The 22,389-nt window shown below is 44.0% G+C and overlaps 1 protein-coding gene across 2 annotated transcripts in view; it reads left to right on the top strand.

Annotated features, from left to right (window-relative positions):
• The window catches only part of LOC139277503 (probable phospholipid-transporting ATPase IIA), a 174,355-nt gene that overhangs the window by 110,131 nt on the left and 41,835 nt on the right, over positions 1 to 22,389 (top strand). For both annotated transcript variants that reach the window (XM_070896037.1, XM_070896036.1), the window contains exons 15-21: positions 10,024 to 10,185; positions 14,525 to 14,617; positions 16,731 to 16,814; positions 17,330 to 17,500; positions 18,591 to 18,689; positions 20,036 to 20,125; positions 21,343 to 21,487. In XM_070896037.1, the coding sequence (XP_070752138.1) occupies positions 10,024 to 10,185; positions 14,525 to 14,617; positions 16,731 to 16,814; positions 17,330 to 17,500; positions 18,591 to 18,689; positions 20,036 to 20,125; positions 21,343 to 21,487 (844 nt within the window). The remainder of the gene's footprint in view (positions 1 to 10,023; positions 10,186 to 14,524; positions 14,618 to 16,730; positions 16,815 to 17,329; positions 17,501 to 18,590; positions 18,690 to 20,035; positions 20,126 to 21,342; positions 21,488 to 22,389) is intronic.

Genomic DNA, 22,389 nt, shown 5'->3' with positions numbered 1-22,389 from the left:
TTGAGCTGGCCTTCCCCTGCCCACCGGGTCTCACTTAGGCGATGTCAACGTCGAAGTATCTCATTTCCGGGCAACGATAGCAGTGTGATGTTCCGGTCTGTCGCAGTTGGGGTTGTCCATGAGGGTCCCGACGTTCCAGGTCCTGAACTTCTTTTTGAAGGGTGGAAGATGCCTGTGCATGAATTCTTTTAATGTGGGGTGGCTGTTGCACACCAGCTTCCACACGGGCTTAGCAGAGCAAGGTGTTGGACCAGTGGCAAGGGGGTCTGAGACGACTGGAGACCAGGCTCTGCTGTATGGACCTAGTTGCCTGTGGTGGGATGTGAGCCGTAAGCATTCTCAATGCATTCTCTAAAGGAAATTGTTTTCATTTATACATAGCCAATTTCTCTTTTTTGGGAAAATGTAATAGTTATCTTGCCCTCTCACCATAAACTTTTACCAACCGTTGCAATCAAATCTGAACTATATGCCAGTGGTTCACAGAACTTCAGATGTTTGGAATATTTAAACAGGCTCCTGTTTTAACACCATAGTCCTTGAAGGTTTCCACAACCACCTTGTTTTCTTCTATAAATATTTTTAAAATTAATAGTTGGAAGAGTTTGTGTACCTGTATAAGCAAGGCCATGTAGCAGTGCCAAATGAATGGTATTACTGGAGTGGCTAACATCAAATCACTGGATGACAAACTGGCTGACTGCGTGTGGAAATTGTTGTTTTAAAGTCACACTTCCAGCGAGCAACCCAATCTGTCAGCACAACCATTCAAGACTGCTTTTGTTGACTTGACATGATATTGTAGTATCTTGGGATAGGCAAATGTCAGGTTGTAGGCTAAAGGTCAAAGATGCAAGTAAAGTGGGCTAATGTTATTTATTAACAAAAGTGACCATGACCTGTAACTGGACCCGGTTTGTTCATTTGAGTAAAGGAAGCTTCAAGAGTTTCGGTGGCGATGCTCATTCTGCCATCTGGAACCTAACGAGTGGTGTAGAGCGTTTCAAAGGAAGTTAAATGGAAGGCACCTTGAGTTTATGTTTTGAAAATGTTAAATTGTAGTGTTTTTATGATGTAGCTTCTCATTATAACTGAGACTATGATGGGAAACCTTTTGGTTATATTCTGCCTTTCCAAGCCCCACCTTTCTAACCCTCATGGACCTTGTATCTCCTCCCGTTTCCCCTGCAGAGTGGGCTGTGCTGCAAGTTACTCGATGCCCAGGGTCAGTGGTGCACTGGTTTTCAAACTTTGCTGTACAGAGAGCCCCTGTAGATATTGGCACACTCCAGGAGACCCCCCCACAAATATTAGCACACTCTCAGGGACAATGTCATAATTTGGAATAAAATGTTAGTTACCCAAAGGAAAACTGTATTCCCATGAAAGAGAATGTTTTTAAGAGTACAGCAATAGAAATAATTTGCTAATAGGTGAACAAATTTCGCGAGCCTTTATAAATGCCTCATGTGGCCCAGTTTAAAAGTGTATGATCTAGTGAGATTCCCTGACTATGCCAGCTGCAGCTTCCTGTTAAAATGGACCAGCTGACATCCATGCAGCACTGACTCATCCAAGAGTTGACTGTACATCCCAAATTGTAAGGTATGGGAGTGATGAGCAGCCCTGAGCCTTAGGCTCCAGATCTTTAGATTTAGCTCCAAATGCAGCTTATAATTAGGGATAAAACTTGCTAATGTGGATGTGACGCTAATCCTGACGTTTCCTGCTGGTACATGGCTGTGTTTAGATTGAAAGAAAATTCGTCGCCAACTTTTTCCTTCAGTTGTATCTCTATTTTGGTAAAATTTAACTTTGTTGGTCGCATTATTCAGCAATCCCAGCACAGAGTCTAGTTTGACGGGAGTGTGGGCCGGAGAATCGGTGCCACAGTGGAACCTGTCTCTGACTTGCACTCCCATCAGTGCAGGATCACTTCATTTCTTTTATGTCAGTTCCAAAAGGGATAAATTCAAAAAAAAATTGGGGTGTCCATGAGACTTCAGGCATCATTTCATAACCAGAATTGAGGCAGTCAACCATGGGTGTGTTTTGAGACTGAAACGGCGACAAGCATAAAGGGTTGGAACTACGCTGGAAATGCATTGCAATGGGGCAGAAATTCTTCTCGAGGACTTCCCACGGGCAAAGCACTAAATAACAGACATAAAATGTGCAGTTACCTGAAGCTGCTGCGCCCGCTCAAAATCCCGATCCACAGGCCTCCTCTCCCTGTGCATCGCAGCACGTGCTCGTAGGGCCATGCGTAGGAGTCACGTGTGCCTGGACACCCAATCACAGGTAAGTATTTTCTCATTCATTGTAATAGGAGTTTCGTAAGTTACGAAGCTCCTATTACAATGAATGAGAAAAACACACAAACACTACATAAAACATTTTTTTTAAAAAACACCTCACACAATACACTAATAGAAATTAAAGATGTTATACATGTTTTATAAAGAAAAGAAATTGCAGATTTTTAAAAAAAAGTTAGGGTTAGGGTTTAAAATAACATTACCTGAGTGGGCAGGGTTTTAACATAAATATGTTTTTAAAATTTTAATTTTAATCATGTTTTTTATCGGTTTATAAACTCTTACGCCTGTAAAAGTAGTCTACGCAAGATTTTTGAGGATATTTGCCGGGCAAGATATGCGGAAATCCCGCAATCTTGCCCGTACAAATGCCCTCGCTCCTGACCTGGCTACGATCTGTCAAGCTCCAGCTTGTCCGATGCCTTCCTGAGATTTTTATTCTCATTCGCTCTCTTGAAGGTGCTGACTTGCTGGGTTACAGTTCCATGGGTGTTGGTTGCTCACCAGTGCTTTGCCTAAGTGGTCCTTTTTGATATGTGAGCATGCAAAGCTCAACCCAACCTTTATCTGATATCCGCGCACATCAGTTGAGTCGGGGTCACTGGACTGTGATCTAGAGGGGGTCCTGGATGATTTTCCGCCAGTTAAATCCAGGGCACTGAGGTCAATTATTATCTCGACCCTGATTGAGATCAGCTGACTCAGCACAGAACATTGAGCAAACGTTTTTGGTCTTTATGGTTGAGCAATTAGGAAGCTCAAAGTGAGTTCTTTATTTCAACCATGTTGTTCACACATAGTTAATTCATGAAAGTCTAATGCTTCAACAATGAAGGACAGAATATCGGAGGATGAGTGACTCCAACCTGTTCTTGTACGTCTCCCTGTATTTGTAGAGTTTAAGAGTAGGATGCTTTCCCCACTCGTTCACTTTGATTTGGGTACAGAGAGGAAAGAAAGAAAGAAATAAGAGAGACTTGGATTTATATAACGCCTTTCATGACCACTGGACATCTCAAAGTGCTTTACAGCCAATTAAGTACTTTTGGAGTGCAGTCACTGTTTTAATGTAGGAAACGTGGCAGCCAATTTGCGCACAAGCAAGCTCCCACAATAGCAATGTGATAATAACCAGATCATTTTTATTTTGTTATGTTGATTGAGGAATAAATATTGGCCAAGACACTGGGGCTAACTCCCCTGGTCGTCTTCGAAATAGTGCCATGGGATCTTTTACATCCACCTGAGTGAGTAGACGGGGCCTCGGTTTAACATCTCATCTGAAAGATGGCAACTCCGACGGTGCAGCACTCCCTCAGCTTTAGATTTTTTCCCTGGAGTGAGACTTGAACCCACAACTTCCTGATTCCGATGTGAGACTGCTGCCCACTGAGCCACGGCTGACACTCTATGAAACTCAGTAGTACTACATGGAGCGCAGATTTTTTTCTCACCTTATATTAAAACTGAGTTGTTCATTACTTCACATACCTGAGTATGATTGAAGAACTTAGAACAGCATGAAGGGTTGAGTGTGCTAAAATAGTGACTTCCATTGCAACATAGTGAATTAACATTTCAGTTCCAGGCTGGTCTGAGTTGCAAATATAGCCCTTCAATAGTGAACTATTATCTGCCGCCTGAGGAAAAGAGTGTTCGAAGACCAGGCCCTCAAATCTACCACCAAGCTGAAGGTCTACAGTGCTGTAGTAATACCCACTTTTCTGTATGGCTCAGAGGCATGGAACATGTACAGTAGACACCTCAAATTGCTGGAGAAATACCATCAATGATGCCGCCGCAAGATCCTACAAATCCCCTGGGAGGACAGGAACACCAACATCAGCGTCCTCGACCAGGCCAACATCCCCAGCATTGAAGCACTGACCACACTTGATCAGCTCCGCTGGGCAGATCACATTGTCCGCATGCCAGATACGAGACTCTCAAAGCAAGTGCTCTACTCGGAACAACTTCATGGCAAACGAGCCAAGGGTGGACAGAGGAAACGTTACAAGGACATCCTCAAAGCCTCCCTGATAAAGTGCGGCATCCCCACCGACACCTGGAAGACCCTGGCCAAAGACCGCCCTAAGTGGAGGAAGTGCATCCGGGAGGGCTCTGAGCGCTTCGAGTCTCATCGACGAGAGCATGCAGAAAACGAAGCACAGGCAGCAGAAGGAACGCACGGCAAACCAGTCCCACCCTCCCTTACCCTCAACGACTCTCTGTCCCACCTGTGGCAGGGACTGTGGCTCTCGTATTGGACTGTTCAGCCACTTAAGGACTCATTCTAAGAGTGGAAGCAAGTCTTCCTCGATCCCGAGGGACTGCCTATGATGATGATGATTATCTTTGTAACAACAACCAATGGACAGTTGAAATTGGGGTCAGTCACTATAAATGTTTACTCATTTAAGTTCGTGCGTTTCTGACTTTGGCACTTTTGTGGTTGATGAGTAATCTACATTATAGGCTGTCAACCACGGACAGCAAAGATGACGAAGTGTGAGTTCTATCGACATATGTCTGGTTTTGTTTTTAAATGAGTACTCTAGAGAGGGGAGGGATGGTAAACAGCAGGGAGTATTGTAAAATATTGAAGCAGCAGCTTAGGGGGTCTGACAACAGCCTGGCTGTAGTGTTGAAGACCTGTGCTTCAGAACTAACTTGTCCCCCATTTCCCAAGCTATTCCAGTTCAACTATTACACTGACATCTACTGGACAATGTGAAAATTTGCCCAAGAATATCAAATTTTTAAAAATCAGGACAAATCTAACCCGGCCATTTATTGCTTTACCAGCCTCCTTCCACTGTCAACAGTGACATCAGTCAATACCGACTCCCCAATAAGCTGTTTGCTGATGGTCAGTTTGAGTTCCACTGGCAGCACAACTTCAAACATCATCACAGCCTTGATTCAGATATGACTGCAAGACCTGAATACCAGAACAGAGGTGATGGTGACTGCCCACAACATCATGGCAGCGTTTGACAGAGTATGGCACCAAGGAGCCCTAGCAAAACTGAGGTCAGGAGGGGTCAAGAATAAAATCCTTCAATGGCTGGAGTCATACCTGACACAAGAGAAGATGGTAATGATTGGTGGATACCAATTATTGCAGCTCCACGACATGACATCAAAGTTCCTCAGGGAAGTGTTCTCAATCCAACCATTTCACTGCTTTGTTGGTGACCTTCACTTCATCATAGCTTCAGGAGTTGGTTGACGATTTTACAATGTTCAGCTGTACACTGTATGTTTTATATACACTCTGCAGGATGCGCTGCAGCAACTCAATAAACTTGCTTCAACAGCAGCTTCTAGCACAGCAACCTCTATCACCAAGAAGGACAAGAGCATCAAGATCATTGAAACACCATCACCTCCATTTAATTGGATGTAAATCGCCATTCCTTCATTAGTGCCTGGTCAATATTTTGGAATTCTCTATGTAACATCATAGAAACATAGAAAATAAGTGCAGGAGCAGGCCATTCAGCCCTTCTAGCCTGCACTGCCATTCAATGAGTTCATGGATGAACATGCAACTTCAGTACCCCCTTCCTGCTTTCTCGCCATACCCCTTGATCCCCCTAGCAGTAAGGACTTCATCTAACTCCCTTTTGAATATATTTAGTGAATTGGCTTCAACTACTTTCTGTGGTAGAGAATTCCACAGGTTCACCACTCTCTGGGTGAAGAAGTTTCTCCTCATCTCGGTCCTAAATGGCTTACCCCTTATCCTTAGACTGTGACCCCTGGTTCTGGACTTCCCCAACATTGGGAACATTCTTCCTGCATCTAACCTGTCTAAACCCGTCAGAATTTTAAATGTTTCTATGAGGTCCCCTCTCATTCTTCTGAACTCCAGTGAATACAAGCCCAGTTGATCCAGTCTTTCTTGATAGGTCAGTCCCACCATCCCGGGAATCAGTCTGGTGAATCTTCGCTGCACTCCCTCAATAGCAAGAATGTCCTTCCTCAAGTTATTGTGGGAGCACCATCAGCACAAGGACTGCATCAGTTAAAGGAGAATCACCACCAGCTCAGGGCTTTGCCAGCATCACGTGTAAAACAAAATGAAAGTTATCAATATTTAGGAAGATGATTCAAGTTTTTCTCGGTGGTATTCGTATTTTTGGGTTGAAAACCAAAAGATTCGTCAGTATCCCGCCAGCGGTTTCGAAATACCGCTGGGGAGCGGACCGCTGGCATGCAGCACTGAAAAAAAAAACGCTTCTGCCTGACTGGTGGTAGCGGTGTTCCGTAGTTGCTGAAACAAACACCGCCCAGGAGAAATCAGCCAGAGCAGTGGCAGTCGGTATGAAACCCTGCAAAAAAAGTAAGTGAAAGTTCTTTGACATTCTTTTGCAGCGAAAAGAGTCCTGTGACTGTTTTCCGATTTTGATTTGTTTTTTTGAAAAATATTTTCGGTGTTTTTCCCCTCTCCCTAGGCCCACCTCGCAGTCTTGGACTAAATTTTGACTAAAATACCACTCAATTTGACCAGGATCGTGTTTTCTGCCGAGAATCCATGTGGAACACCGATTTTTCCCACTGGGCAGAATTTTTTCAATTTTTTGATCAATTTTGCGCTGGCCTTAATTGAATAATCTTTGTGGTTTTTTGGGCGGGAATCCAGTGGTGGTGGTTTTTGATCAAGTTCCAGCCCATCACAGAACCAGACCATTCGGCCCAGCTGGTCTGAACCTGCATTTATGCTCCACATGAGCCTCTAACCACCCTTCTTCATCTAACCCTATCAGCATATTCTTTTATTCCTTTCTGCCTCATGCTTATCCAGCTTCCCCTTAAATGCATCTAATATAGACAGGTTAACATGTCACCAGCTGTTTTTATGTGTTTGAGGTACAATGAAGTGCAATCTACTTTATTTACCACTTGGTGGAACAATAACCTTCCAGTAAATTCACCATTGCATACTTTTAATTGACGTGTTTTGGGGCTGATGGGAAATGCCTGAACCAAATTTAAGAGCACCAAGGAGGCAAACGTTAGACACACAAAAAAAGGGGGCAAATAAGCAAGAAAGAAAATGGAAACAAAAAGGACGGAGAGAAAATCATTTTTAAGAGCAATATAAATTTAATGTCCTTTTAATTTTAAACCGTAAACGGTCGGATTTTTGAGAGGTTTGCGACCAGGTTTTTGCTGCGATTTGACCCTCCGCGGCGAAAACCTGGCCGCAAAGCCCGGGTGGGATCCTCGGGTACCTATTTGCGGCGGCGCTTCCAAGTACCGCCGTGGAGAGGTGCACCGATGTGCAACAATTCCGATTGCGTTTGCGATTGAGTTTCGACTCACTTCTGACCTGTACACTGCGCACAGAATAGCAACAAGTCAAACACCTGTCGGTGCAGTCCTGCCAGTAGTGGTAAGTCTGAAACCTGCAAAAAAGATGAGTTAAAATTTTTATTAATTTTTTTGCAGCGATTACTTCGTTAAGGGTCTTGTAAATGTTTTTGGAATGTTTTTTTTATCTCCCCCTCCCCCTCTCACAGCACAAAATACCCCGGACTAAAGTTGCCGAAACTCTCGTTTTGCGCCACGAATAATCGTGGAACGCCTCCCTCATCGCTTGGCGCAGACCACAAAAGCCGAAAGTTCAGCCTAAAAACGGTAGTGCAGCAAAAACGGTAATTTTCATGTATCGCTACCATTTCGCCGAAAAACCCCAAAAGCTGAAAATCCGGTCCAAAGCATTCACATTTCTTGAAGAACTTCGGTACGAGCCGGCGACAACCTCAGAGACCAGATGATAGGATATTGAAACTGGTAACCAATGGCTACAAGCCCTGCTCCAAAGCACTGATTTCCAACTGCCCAATCCCTCCCCATGGTGTCACCATGACTGGCATTATGGGATTGAACCCAAATCCTATGGTCTAAGGGATAAAAGGGGAATCGGAATGCAAATTCTGAGAAGAATGTTAGATGCTCAGCCATAAAAGAATAATCAGATCTTCATCAGCATTTCTGAGTTGACTGTTTGAGTCAGACGAACTTCAATACTGTTGTATTCAGATGTTCTTCCACCAAAAGCCATACATGCTCAAATATATTTTTTCCTCAAGTTTACTTTTGTAGCAGTGCAAAACTGTATTAAAAATCTTTCACTGGATCCTCTGAAGGCTCAGCTGGTAAAGAGGTAGTCAGACCAGGAACGTTTCGGGTTTAATCCCTGGTCTGTTCTGAGGTAGCTGATCTCCACGGTGGGAGGCCGCTATAATAGTCTTTCCAAGCACCTGGCTTAGGGAGGGAACGTTTGGCCTGAGTTTTTTGTTCCGATCATCATCCAGTGACCTTTCCCTCAACGTGTGTGTGTGTGTGTGTGTGTGTGTGTGGATATTGGATGAGTGCAGGATTGATCTTGGCCATGTGGTCAAATAGTCAGCCAACATTCTCTGTCTAGCCTCACATATGAGAGTGGATATTTACAGAAATGCTGGACGGTACTACTTGAACAGTTTCTTGTGGGGTATGATTTCCTACCCGGCTAATGCTAGAGACTGTTCTCCCAGGCGATGCATCAGAGACGCCTGATCCCTCCAATGGTGTCACCTTGACTGGCGTTATGGGATTGAACCCAAATCTCACTGTGGGGTGAATGTTCAATGGGGTTCTCCTACTTGTCTCCTGTAATTTTTGGAAGAGCCATGGCAACACTGGAAGAATGGCATAATTGGGGATTTCACTGTTTTTCCCGAATTCAGCGGCTCTTCCCAACAAAGTTACAGCAGATAAGCAGGAGATCCTCTGTGGAAAGTAACCTTCGCCCCACCTCCTTTCCTCACAGTGAGTGGAGTGCCAAAGTGCTATGCTGCCCTACCAGTGCTGCAATAGTTACTTTAAATATCTGGATGGGGAAAAAACTATAGTTGCTGTCAGTCAATAATGCAAACTGTTAAATTGAGTTTATCTCCGTGATCAGCAGATAACTGGTACAGCTAAAATCAGTCAATCCTGCTGATTGCTGTTCATGTTATTAGGTGGTGGTATTTAACCTGCCGTACTACAGTTTGAGGCAAAAAAAATGTAAAGATCTACAAAATAATTGGTACTTGGAAATAATAAGAGCTGGTTGAATTGAGTGTGATGATGAAGCTTAAATGGCTGTGAACATCTGCTGTACCCCAAGATGACAATCCAGCCTTGAACTTCTACTATTTAGAAGGTACATGACAGAGATTTTTGATTTTATCATTGTATTTGTGATCCTTTCCACAAGATGTGTGGTTCGGAGATTTTGTATTTCAACGTCTTCTACCTCCTGATGACTGATTCTGAAACTTGGTAATGCCACAGATGGATGTTAAAGTAGTTTTGATAATATTACAAGTTCATAAATTATAGTCCATTTAATAATAGAGTATAATTATATCTATATTCTGACTGCACATGACACTCTAAATTTGTATGGTATTGTCACTGCAGCTAATCTGAACTGATTGTTAATTGCTGTACTTAATCTCCCTGAGGAAATTATAGCATTAAAGGGCATTTGTCTACATTACAAGGCCATCTTGCAGGAACTGTGTTGTTATCCTGGTCCTGACGGTTGACTCGTTTTCTTCGACTTAACAATAAGTTATCCCTCCCCCATCACTTTTCAGTTAAGTGACCTTTAAACTCTGAATTCCAGTAGCCTGGCTGATATTCTATTCCTATTGTGTTTCAGGTATCTTTGGTGCAGTGGACAGAGTGCGTCGGCCTGACTCTTGTAGGCCGGGACCAATCCTCTATGCAGCTGAGGACACCCGGAGGACAGATTCTGAACTTCAGTATCTTGCAGGTGTTTCCATTTACTTACGAGAGCAAGCGCATGGGAATCATTGTCAAAGTAAGTGTTGCAAAGGGACACTGAAATAAATGGTTAAGAGCTAACTAGTGCTGGTTTGTTCCCTCTGTTCTTTTTCCATCATTTTACTTTCTATTTTCTCCATCACCCTTGAAGGCCTTGACTACTAGGTTCCACAGGTGCCTGTGATCCACCTGTATCTCACCCAAGTGGCCATTATTCACCAATGCAAAAAGGAAAATACTATGGATGCTGGAAATCTGAAATATAAGCAGAAAATGCTAGAAATACAGCAGTTGAGATAGCATCTGTGGAGAGAGAAACCGAGTTAACGTTCACAGACCTGAAGGGCTAACTCTCTTTCTCCTTCTCTCCACCGATGCTGACGGAACTTCTGAGTATTTCCAGCATTTATTATTTATATTGGCCATTATTCATGTTGATAATAAGTTCCAGCAAGCTATTCGACTGCAGAGGGCATCACAAACATGCTGATCCCATCCTTCTTTGGCATTGACATATGGACACAATCAGCATGGATTGCTAGATAAGGATCTCATGTGGGAGCCCTATCTGATATTTCCCTTCCCAAGGGACGCAGAAGCTAATTGCAGATGAGATCAGATAACTGAACAAAATCAGTGAAATAAAATCTGGGCCTCAGGCTCAGCTGTTCATTGAATAAATTTGGAAACATGGGGAGAGCATTTCCATATTTTTCTACACTTTTGTTTTGCTCTTAAAGTACAATATTTTAAAAACAGTGGGTTAGATCAAATGGGGGGATGTTTGAAGAATCGTGCCATTTAAGGCAAAGATTGTAACTCCCGTAAAGCATAGTATTTTAGCAGTAAAAATAAACTTGCAATATTTGTCATCTGCTCTGACAATATTTTTAGCTACCATCATTTCCTGTACTGCTGTGTGGTAAAATACATAAATACTGATCTGTTTAATCTCTGGAACATTTGTTTAAACACAAACTGTTTATGGTTTAGTGTAATTTGAGCAAAAGTAGATAAATTCTGACCTCAACTCATCCTTGGTTATTTAATTTTTGCACCAATTGTTACCTGTCTTTCTGCAGTTTGTTTCAAACAAACTCAGTAAACTATCTTAGAATTGTTTGCATCACCTAATTAAGGGTGACATTTACCATGGCAAGGTGCAAATCAAGAGTTGCGTATTTGCAGCTAAAAAGCACGCACTCATGGAAATGAGTCAGCAGCCCTCTATTAAATCGATGATAAACTTTGTTACCCAGCAACCATGGAAAGCTATTGCCTCACTTTTATGTTTAAAAGCTAAGCATGTGATTGTAGTTTAATTGCTAAGAGACCCTTGTGCTCAGGAAATGACCAAACTTTATTTAGCATTTTCCTTGTAGTATTTAATTATTACTGCATTGAACAATGATCATGATGGGGTACATTTAAAGGTGGTATCAGAATGGAGGGGACGTTCAAAGCCCTGCGATTTTCTCACAGCTAGTACCTCACGGAAACCAACTATGTTGTATATGCACACGCTATAAAGTTTGTTGATTCACAAGTGCTCATCAGGGCTCTGGTGGACACAGGCACATTTTATGTTATTTGTTAAAAAGAGGGGCACAGCCACATTTACAATGGCCATCCTCATTTTATTAGGAAGGGCCACTGATGCAGCAACTTTCTGAGGCTAAGACTTTAAAAATAAAAAGATTCTTGCCAATTTTCTCCTCCCCTTTTCATCTCTCCCCTCCTGTCCCTTTCTCTCATTGTGTTGAATCCTTGCTGGGATACAGTTCCACGGGCACCAATGCCCCTCTGGTATCATCTACCTGACCAACATTCAGGCTTGAATCTTGACGGTGAGGGCAGGTGGTGGGGAGGAGGGAGACTGTAATACAATTGGGCGTGAGCTGCCGGCTCCCCGAGGTAAGTGGCTCTTTCAGTACTCCTTGTGGGTCAGGAGCTGCAGGAGTGTGTGTGTCCCCTCTGTTTTCCCCCCCCCCCCCCCCCCAAGAAAGACTTTGTCCTCATCCAGCTCTGACCACCTTTCCCCCAGCCTCCCAAATACCGTGGACCGTCCTCAAGATCCCCGGCCTCCTGCTGCTAGTGCTCCCTCTCAAGCCGGCCGGGCTGTCCATTTGGCTGGCTGCCGGCGGGAGGCGGAGCTACAAGATGTTAATGAGGCCTCACCCGCACCCTCCTCGCCTCCCTGTGAATATCAAGGCCAACTCCAGCGCACCCAACTAGTGCCTGGATGCCACTGAAAAGCTGCTCTTTTTAAAACCTACCTTTGCTTAATGCCTGTTATACAATAGGTGATCCATCTGGTCCTATCACCCTCCTTACCATGAGACGATCTTCAATACAAACAATTCCTAATGCTACAAATAAAGCTCTTTAGATTGTTCATAATTGCAGACTGAACTGAAATCACAGGGAAAAAAATCTTGATTTAGGTTTTAGTTATGATTACAAGACGATTGCATGTTCATCCACTTGAAATAAACAAAACTCAAGTGGGTTTACAATTGCTTTGGATGGACTGAATGTACAGTGTCTGAAAATATACAGCTACCAAATACCTCCTTTTCAATGGTGAAGAAAAGATGGCCTCTAGCAACATACTTGTGCAGCAAATATTGTCCTCATGCTAAGTGATTTTACATTTATCTTTTAAAAGTCAAAGGTTGAAAAATATAAGTTGGAAATTTATTTTCTGGACATGGTGCATACATCGGAGCCCTGTGGTACATATATTTCACTGGGCCTTTTTTGAATTTGTATTTAGCTTCGACATGATTGGGAAGGTAACATCTCTAGTTACAGCAGCCTGTTTAGCAGGATGATGGTTCCTTCTCTTGTTCGTTCCTTTTCTTTAGCTGTCTTGTACACAGCGAGGTAACAGAAACCTAAGCTACAGTTTGGACAACTCATTTGAGAAAGTAACAACCTCCTGCTGAACTTGGCTGGGGAAATGACGAACGTGCATCGACTGCTGATACTGCGTCAGTGTTTATAAACAATGTGGCTGCTTCTAGCAAGACAGGAAGTCCAGCTTTGTTTTTATAGTCACAAGCAATGTTAGCCATATTGATGATTAAATGAATCACATTTCCACTTGATCCAAAGCAACTTATTTACCCAAAATTCAACAACCTTGAGCAATAGGAATCTGTTATTTTATTTCATATGCAAGTTATAAATGTAGTTAGTTCTACAAAAGCAAAGACTGACTTTAAAAAAAATGATAATTAGCTGGGCCTGAATTTATGAAATTTACAACTTTAGCAATTTTCTATATTTAAAGTCCGGCAAAATGCAATCTGATGCTATGGTACATTAATTCCCCTGAAGTCAGTGATTTGTAACAGGGCTGGTTTAAAATAATGTGTGAAAATTCATTAAGATTTAATTGTCTTTTCAGTGGTGTGGATGGCTCAACTTATGAAAGAAGCAGAAAAACCTTGTATAGAGAAGGGCACTTTGCTGGGGATGTATTTTAAGGTTTGAAAACACATTGAGGGGTTCTGATAATCTCCAGTTGAAATTTTTTTTTTTATAACTGCCCATTTATAAGCACTTTGTGTTTGCAGTGCACTCTTTTATAAGACCATGCATAATGTTTGAGTGTAAATGAGATAAGTATTAGAATGCTGGGAGGGCAGTCTAGTTGTTTAATGAAAGTTCATTTCATTCCATGCTGAAGTCAGCAAGCTCTGAAAATGAGTGCTGGGATGGAGTAATGAATGAAGGACAGATTCTTGGATACATAATATATAGTAACAAAAGTGAATTCCTATCATGTTTCATCTTTATATCCAGCATTTCCTGAGGAAAGGCTCAGACATATGATTGTGTTTTTCTGTGAGCCCTCCCTGTAGTATTCCTTTGATGTACTTCGGCAAATGGCTGTCATTCTGTTTGTGATCGAAGCTAACATGATGTTGGGTTTCACAAACAAAGATCAATGATGGGTGTTAACTTGGACAAAGTTTTAAATGAGTTCATCGGTGTGTTTTCTTTTGTTGGAACTCCCTTCCTAAATTCCACCACCTCTCTTTACTCCTTTTAAATCTCCTCAAAACTCATCTCTTTGTCCCTCCAAATCTGTCCTTTGCTGTGCAGACTTGTGTTTTCCACATACAGGTTTCTGAAGTACCTTGGGACAGTTTTTACATTAAAGCGGTGATATAAATGAAAGTTGTTGTTGTACTGACTGTCTCTCTGAGAAATTGCCCTTTAATTGGCAAAAGGCTGGATAGTGCAGGAGTGGCTAAGTGAGGCTCTTTAGCGTCATCTGTCCGTGCAAGAATTTGGCAGTGAACAAAGTACTCAAGCTGTTCCTCCAAGTGCTATGTCTCTATTGTAATTGTGTTTTTTTTGACTAGGATGAATCTACGGGAGAGATTACATTTTACATGAAAGGGGCTGATGTGGTCATGATGGGGATTGTTCAGTACAATGACTGGCTTGAAGAAGAGGTATGTTGTCTTTCTCATTTTCTTGTTCACGCATTTATAGGAAATTTCCCGGACAAGGTCCTTTAATGGTTGTACCCCTGAATATTTGAGCACAAATACCCTCTGGAATATTTTTTAGGAATAATACAAAATGACCAAAGTCTGCTTGATTTTCATTAATTATAAAGGCAGGCTGCTGACATTGTAGTCCTGATTTTTAACCCCCACAGCTGATGGGAATGGGGTGGGCAGGAGTTAAAATTGGGGAAACAATTTTGCTTCCATGTTCTTGCCCCGCTCACGGCCGTTGTCATTTGATTCCCTGCTCTCTGGAAGTGTTGGAGGTCCTCATAAATAAGCAAAATGTGGTTTCCTCTGACGTCTTGGGTTTGCGCAAGAGCTCCTCGTGGTACCTGGTCGCAAACAGGAGTGAGACCAGAAGATGGCCAGAAAAGTTAGTAAAATTATTTTTTTCTTGGTTTCCTTGTGGGAGAGTGGGAGCAGGAGTGTAACTCCGAGCCCCACAAGGAAACCTTTGGCCTCCCCTGCCCCAGGCTTTACTCCCCTACCCCCTGACTGTGATTGCACATGGGCCCCGCACCTCACAACTTAGTTTATGCCGCGAACTGTTCCTTTGGGTTCCTGCTGCCCACAATCTGGTCCCTGTCCAGGTAGCGATTCCCACTGGGTTAGAGCGGGAGACAAGCCTCCGACCGCAATTTCCAGGCTCATGATGTTTCAGCACCGACCCATAGAAAGAGCAGGTGGTGCTGTCTAAGAACAAGCCTTCAGCAATTTATCGGATTTTCCCCCAAAATGCTTGCATTAAACACACCCCTTAAAGTTTAGCTGGAAGAAATATAGATGTAGACAAGGTATTGTAGTTGGGAACTAACCAATGAACAAATCGAGAGCATGTGATATGTCAAGTGTCTTGAAATAAAGGGCCCAAGTTTCCACAAGAAAAAAAACGGGCGCCCCTCCGAGCTGGGCGCCCGTTTTTCGCGCCTAAAACGGCACCTAAAAAAATCCTCGGTAGTCTGTACCTACTTATAGGTCCTCTGGCACTTGGCGCAGTCAGCACGAGCTGTGGGGGGGCGGAGCCAGGTCCCGGCGCTGAAAACAGTGCCGGGACCTCTGCACATGCGCGCTACAGTCGGCACGCAAGTGCAGTAGCTCCAGGTGCCAAACTGTGTGGGAGGGGCCCGAAGCACGCAGCCCCTAGCCCTGGCCCAATGGCCTCACTGGGGCTCCTCCCACGGCCAGCTCTTGCTCCCCGCCTGACCAGACCCGACCCGACACTCGCTTCCCCCCCCCCCCCCCCCCCCCCCGCCGACCAGACCCGACCCGACACCCGCGCCCCCCCCCCCCCGACGAGACCCGACCTGAGACCCGACACCCGCTCCCCCCCCCCCCCCCCCACTGACCCGACCCGCGCTCCTGTTCCCCGACCCGACGCCCCCCCCCTCTCTCTCTCTCTCCCTCTCTCTCTCTCCCCCCCGCTCCCGCTCAGCGGCACGAACGGCTGCAGAATTCTCCCTGGCTGAAGCACTTTCACACAGGTAGGAAGATGGTTTATTTAATCTTTTCGTGGCTTATAAATGTTTATTCAGGTTGGATTTATTTGTATAATATTTGTAGAAGTATAAATAAGGATTTATTGTCGAATTTAATGAGTTCCCTTCCCCTCCCCTCCCCCCACCTCGTTCTGGACGCCTAATTTGTAACCTGCGCCTGATTTTTTAATGTGTAGAACAGGTTTTTTCAGTTCTACAAAAATCTTCACTGGCTCCATTCTACTTTAGTTTGGAGTACATTTTCACTGTGGAAACTCTCAAATCAGGCGTCAGTGGCCGGACACGCCCCCTTTTGAAGAAAAAATTCTGTTCTAAACTAGAACTGTTCTACCTGACTAGAACTGCAGAAAAAAAAATGTGGAGAATTACGATTTCTAAAATAGTCCGTTCTCCACCAGTTGCTCCTAAAAATCAGGTGCGAATCATGTGGAAACTTGGGCCCATAGTATCTGATTTTTTTTGATAAGATATATTATTAGGAGGAATCCGGTGCTGTGTGTGTATAAAACTATCTGTCAGATAAAGGATCTGATTTGTTTTCATTGTTCTGATTACAGTGTGGCAACATGGCCAGAGAAGGACTTCGCGTTCTAGTTGTCGCCAAAAAGTCCCTAACAGAGGAGCAGTATCAGGATTTTGAGGTAACTAACTTCCAGCATCCGCAGTATTTTGCTTTTGTTTTAAGGTAACTCGATCTATGTTTGAATTCTCTTATTTTTAAAAAAAGCATCCCTCAAAGGCTTGGCAGGTTTATTCCGTGTATTGAGAAGATTTGTGCAGGCCAGCAATTTAAGAGCTAAAGCCTCATTTCCTGAGTTAGGGAGAGAAAGAAAATTCAACCTGTTTTCTGGCTCCTGAATGCTATCTAGAAACCACTGCAGGAAATGTGCAAATGTGAATGTTGGGGGAGGGCAGACTAAGGCTTGGCTGTGATGCTTTCCATGCTGTCATTCACTGTGCAGATTCGTGTGGATAATGGCCATTTAGTGAGATACCAGAGGACACCCATGGAATTGCACTCTGGCAAGGGGCAAACATCTTGGAAGAGGGAAGAAAATAGATAGATTTCTTTTTAAGTCACTGCAACTTTCCTCTTTCACTATGACCAGACGTCTTTATTGCAAGAATGAATGGAAAAAATGTCTCTTTTCTTCAGACTCGTTATAATCAAGCGAAGCTGAGTGTGCATGATCGGTCATTGAAAGTGGCAACCGTTATTGAGAGTTTGGAGATGGAAATGGAGCTTCTTTGCCTGACTGGAGTGGAGGACCAGCTGCAGGTTGATGTCAGGCCTACCCTGGAGATGCTGAGAAATGCTGGGATAAAGGTAAGAAACCATGCCCCAGTGTACAGCAGAGCCAAAGATCTGTCAGGGCTGACTAAGGAAGACCCCCACTTAAGATTGTACTTCTGAAGATCCGTAAACTTAAGGTCATCCAGAACTCTGCTGCCCGTGTCCTAACTCGCACCAAGTCCTGTTCTCACCCATCACGCCTGTATGCTGACCTACATTGGCTCCTGGTTAAGCAACACCTCGATTTTAAAATTATCCGTCCTGTTTTCAAATCCCTCCATGGCCTCATCCCTCCCTATCTCTGTAATGTTCTCCAGACCTACAACCCTCCGAGATATCTGGGCTTCTCCAATTCTGGCATCTTGAGCATCCCCAATTTTAATCGCTCCACCTTTGATGGTCATGCCTTCTGTTACCTAGGCCTTAAGCTCTGGAATTCCCTCCATAAACTTCTCTGTCTCTCTACACCTCTCTCCTCCTTTTAAGATGCTCCTCAAAACCTACTTCTTTGACAAAGCTTCTGGTTATCTGCCCTAATAGCTGTTTATGTGGCTCGGTGTCAAATTTTGTTTTCTAACACTCCTGTGAAGTGCCTTGGGACATTTTGCTACTTTAAAGGTGCTCTAGTGCTCTCCAGTGTTGTTGCAGTTGCACAAACACTTTTTTTTGTTAGTAATCTGAATTGTAGGATTGAGGCTGAAGATATACTGCACTCTGAACCCAAACTGGTGTGAGACTGCCTCCTGGAGGAAACTTTACATCTCACGAGTTTAATGTGCTTGGTAGTCTCAAGTTGACTGCCACTTTCGTATTGATGCATACTATATACCAATTGTATCAATGCTGACATTACTCAAATAGAGAGCAAAATTGCCCCTTTTTTGGAGGCCCATAAGCACCTCCGGGGCTAATGGGGCAGAAGAGACTTTTCGCTTGGCGGGGGGGGGAGGCATTAGATTACACTCCACTTCCATTGAGGGGCATTAAGCCCAATTCAGCAGCAGGGGTGGGACTTCTGAACCGAGGGCAGAAAGTCAGTGCCGCAGCTGGTTAGCGTCCCCAATCGGGGTGCAGGACAATTTCGCCCCCATAATTCCTAGTAATTTTGCACTTTTTCTTATAGGTGTGGATGCTCACTGGGGACAAACTTGAAACGGCAACTTGTACGGCAAAAAATGCACATCTAGTAACCAGGAACCAAGACATCCACGTCTTCCGAACTGTGAGTGTTTCCACCGAGACCTGGTTGTCATTGTCACTGTTGGATCCCCAAATAATTGGATGGCACTGAGCTCTGCAATCTTTAGGACCATAAGCACCTTTCAAAAAGGCCGTGCCAACATCAACATCTCTTTCAATAAATGTAATTGCAAGTCTTGGAGGGGGTAAAAAGCTTAATGTTTACCTCCTCCACTTCTGAAGGTGCTAACCTTTATTACATATGCTCCATTGACAACAACGGGTACCACTGATCCCTTGCCTAAGTGGTAGTTCTTTACATGTGAAACGGTGTCTGCTTGTCCGACCATCGGATATTATGTTTTGCCTATCTAACAGGGCTCAACAGACAGCAATCAACCGTTGATTTTTCTCTCTACTACCATTGCCCTCCTCTGCCAGCTGAAAGACAGTGAAGCCAATCGTTGTCCCTCACTGCTGCCATGTCTCGATTGTACTCAAACCTCTGAGTTCAAAGTGTGGGTTCAAGCCCCACTGCAGTGCAAAATCTAGGCTGATACTTCAGTTAGTACTGAAAATGAGCTACATTTCAAGAGTTGTCTCCAATCAGCTGAGATGTCTATGGGCTCAATTATGAATAGGTGATGCCGTGACCCATTGAGTCTCTAACAGAGAACTCATAGTTTAAATAGAATGGGTATTTTTTAATAACTATATTGGGTGGGGGGGGGGGGGGGGGGAGAAAGGGCAAAACATATCACAGTTAATCACAATCCTTGTTTTAACTTTCCAGCTTTTTAAATGTTAAGTTTTGAAATCTCTTGGTTTTTAATTGCTGTAAATGTTGCAGTGAACAAGCTGACCAAAGGCACTTGAAAAAATAATTTTTCTGATTTTTTTTTTCCTGTTTCCTCCTATTAATAATACTTTGTAGCTTGTTATTTTAGCTGAAATGTCACTTCTTATTAGCAAGAAAACAACATTCTGTGCAGTAGTTCAATCTTCAAGGAAAAGGGGTACTGCAACTAATTTGGATCATGTTTTGTCGGTGACATGCTAAATAGTTGGCCTGACCTTTGGTCATTCATTGTACTTGTTGACAATCGACATGTATGTATTACATAACAAATATAGCCCAAGTAATGATATAAAGGACACAACTGTGGTCTCTGTATATTGTTTCTGTTTTTGCTAATTTTCTCTCTTATCCAACTCCGCTGAAGGTATTATTCAGCCAGGATACGGTTTTATGGGTGCTGGGTCACCTTCATTACCACCCTCAAGTTTCCATTTATCGTGTGTGTGCATCTTGTGAGAATCTAGCTTGATAAGGCTTACACCTGTATTTCAGAAGTTGATCTGTACTGTTACTGATGTTTTTATCTTTAGATTACCAATCGAGGAGAAGCTCATTTAGAGCTTAACGCTTTTAGAAGGAAACACGATTGTGCATTGGTCATATCTGGTGATTCACTGGAGGTGAGCTTTTATTTTGGTACTTTTCATTTTGGTAGATTTCTGTCTCTTTTTAACTATCCATGGTTGTGGCACCATTGACCTCTGCTGTATGGATTTATTTATGAGCCATTGACTTTGGTGGCTCAGTTTGTTGTCCAATTTCCTCCTGCTTTTATTCCTTTCTTTCCGGTAGGCAATAACGCTTACTGGGGTATGAGTTCACAGGTGCTGATCGTCCTCTTGTACCTTAAGCAAGACATTGTTTCTCATGTTTGAATCTGGACATTGGAGGGCATCACAGTAAAGCTCAATCCTATACCCACCAAAGTCCACGTGTGAGCTTAGCTTTTCCAATCAGTAGTGCGCGATTCAGGCACAAAAGTGGACTTGATTTATCGGAGAGTGGAGATTCCACTCTCTAAGTCTCTATCCATTTTGCACATTGCCCCATTTATGCTGGGGGATTTGATGAGCAGGAGCTTGATTTGAAATAATTTAATTAAGTCCGAATGACCTTATTTAGACGTTCATAAACACCTAGCACTGAGTCATCAAGCCACCCATATAAATCCAGGGTTGCTAGGGAACTGAGCTATATACGGAATTTCATTTTAAGAGTCCAATAAGAAGATAGTTTTGCAAATTTTCAACCCATTAGCTATCGCCCAGGCAGATGCAGAAGGCCGGTGATAGGCGGGTACAAGAGCCATTTCTCATGCCGCATCCCCTCTATAGCCTGGAGAAATGAAGCGAGTAAGGGACAACGTGCCACAGCGCCTGTTGGTAACATCATGGCGACATTTTTATGTGCTTGTTCAGCATGTGGTATCCTCAGATCCTATGAAGTCAAGCTATACCCTTGCAGTGTGTGCAGGATGGATGTCAATCGAAGCACAAGGAAGATCTGTCTCAATGGTTAATCCACCTTCTGCTCCTTCATCAAAATGTGTGAAATGGGGTAGACCATGGGGGATTTCAGCATGAAGTAAGGTGACCCATAGGGACTATGAAATGTGGTTAGCTGTGCAAGCCCTGCAGCTCTATGACATAAAATGGGGCTGACCATTGGAGCTGTTGTATGGTATGGTTGTATTTCAATTTCTAATAGGAAGTCCTGTTGATTTGGCTTAGAGGAGAGCTCTGTATTAAGCACTGATTGATCACCTTTAGTCTGTGTTTCAATCGCACTGAATATGATGCTATTATGAGCACCTGTCCTTGCTTTCTTTCTCCTGTAGGTATGCCTGAAGTTCTATGAGTACGAATTCATGGAGTTGGCCTGTCAGTGCCCTGCTGTAGTCTGCTGTCGATGTGCTCCCACACAGAAAGCACAGATTATACGTTTGTTGCAGCAGAGGACTCGCAAATTAACATGTGCAGTAGGTGAGAAGCCACAAACCTTTTGTTTTCCACTGTGGGCTGGATGTTTAGACAGTGAATGTCTAACCACTTGAAAAAATACTGTTGTTCTGTGTTCGTTCTCTATCTCTCGTTTTCTCTCTTGCTTTCTTTCTTTCTCATGCTCCCCACTCCTTCCTGCCACATTCTAAGTTTTGTTGTGTATCATACTGTAGTTTCTGACTAGTTATATGGACGAGTCCTGCAGAAGCAAGGTCATTCTGTAACTCAGCAGTTGTCTAATTATACCACCCTCTGTCATGGATAAGTTTTGGTCAATTGTATAAATTGTTTAGAAACATAGGGCCCAAGTTTCGGGCCGCGCCTAGAACGGCGCAGCCCCGATCTGGACGCCTGTTTTTCGCGCCAGAAAATGCGCCTAAAAAATACTTACTGATTCTCCGGCTCCCTGCAGGTCCTCTGGAGCTGTGCGCGGCGCAACACGAGCTGTGGGGGGCGGAGCCAGGTCCCTGCGCTGAAATCAGTGCCGGGACCTCTGCACAGGCGCGCTACAGTGGGCGCGCATGTACAGTAGCTCCAGGCGCCCGAAACTGTGTGGGAGGGGCCCGAAGCACGCAGCCCCAGCCCTGGCCGAATGGGTTTACTGGGGCAGTATGGATCAGGCTGCACCTCCCACGCCCAGCTCCTGCTTCTTCCCGACCCAACCCAACGCCCCCCCCCCGGACCGGACCCCCGCTCCCCACCCCCCTGCCCCCCAGACCGGACCTGAAACCCCCCCCCCGGACCCGACTCAACTCGACTCCCGTTCCCGTTCCGCCCCCACCCCTCCCTCCCTTCCTTCTCCTTCTCCATCCCTCCCTCCCTCCCTTTCCCCCTCCCCCTCCCTTCTCCCCCCTCTCTCCTCCCCGCCACTCGCTGTCAGAAAC

This window comes from Pristiophorus japonicus, chromosome 12 (genome assembly GCF_044704955.1).
Source record: "Pristiophorus japonicus isolate sPriJap1 chromosome 12, sPriJap1.hap1, whole genome shotgun sequence".
Lineage (NCBI taxonomy): Eukaryota > Metazoa > Chordata > Chondrichthyes > Pristiophoridae > Pristiophorus > Pristiophorus japonicus.
Note: the sequence above shows the minus strand (reverse complement) of the source record. Positions and strands in the feature narration are given on the sequence as shown.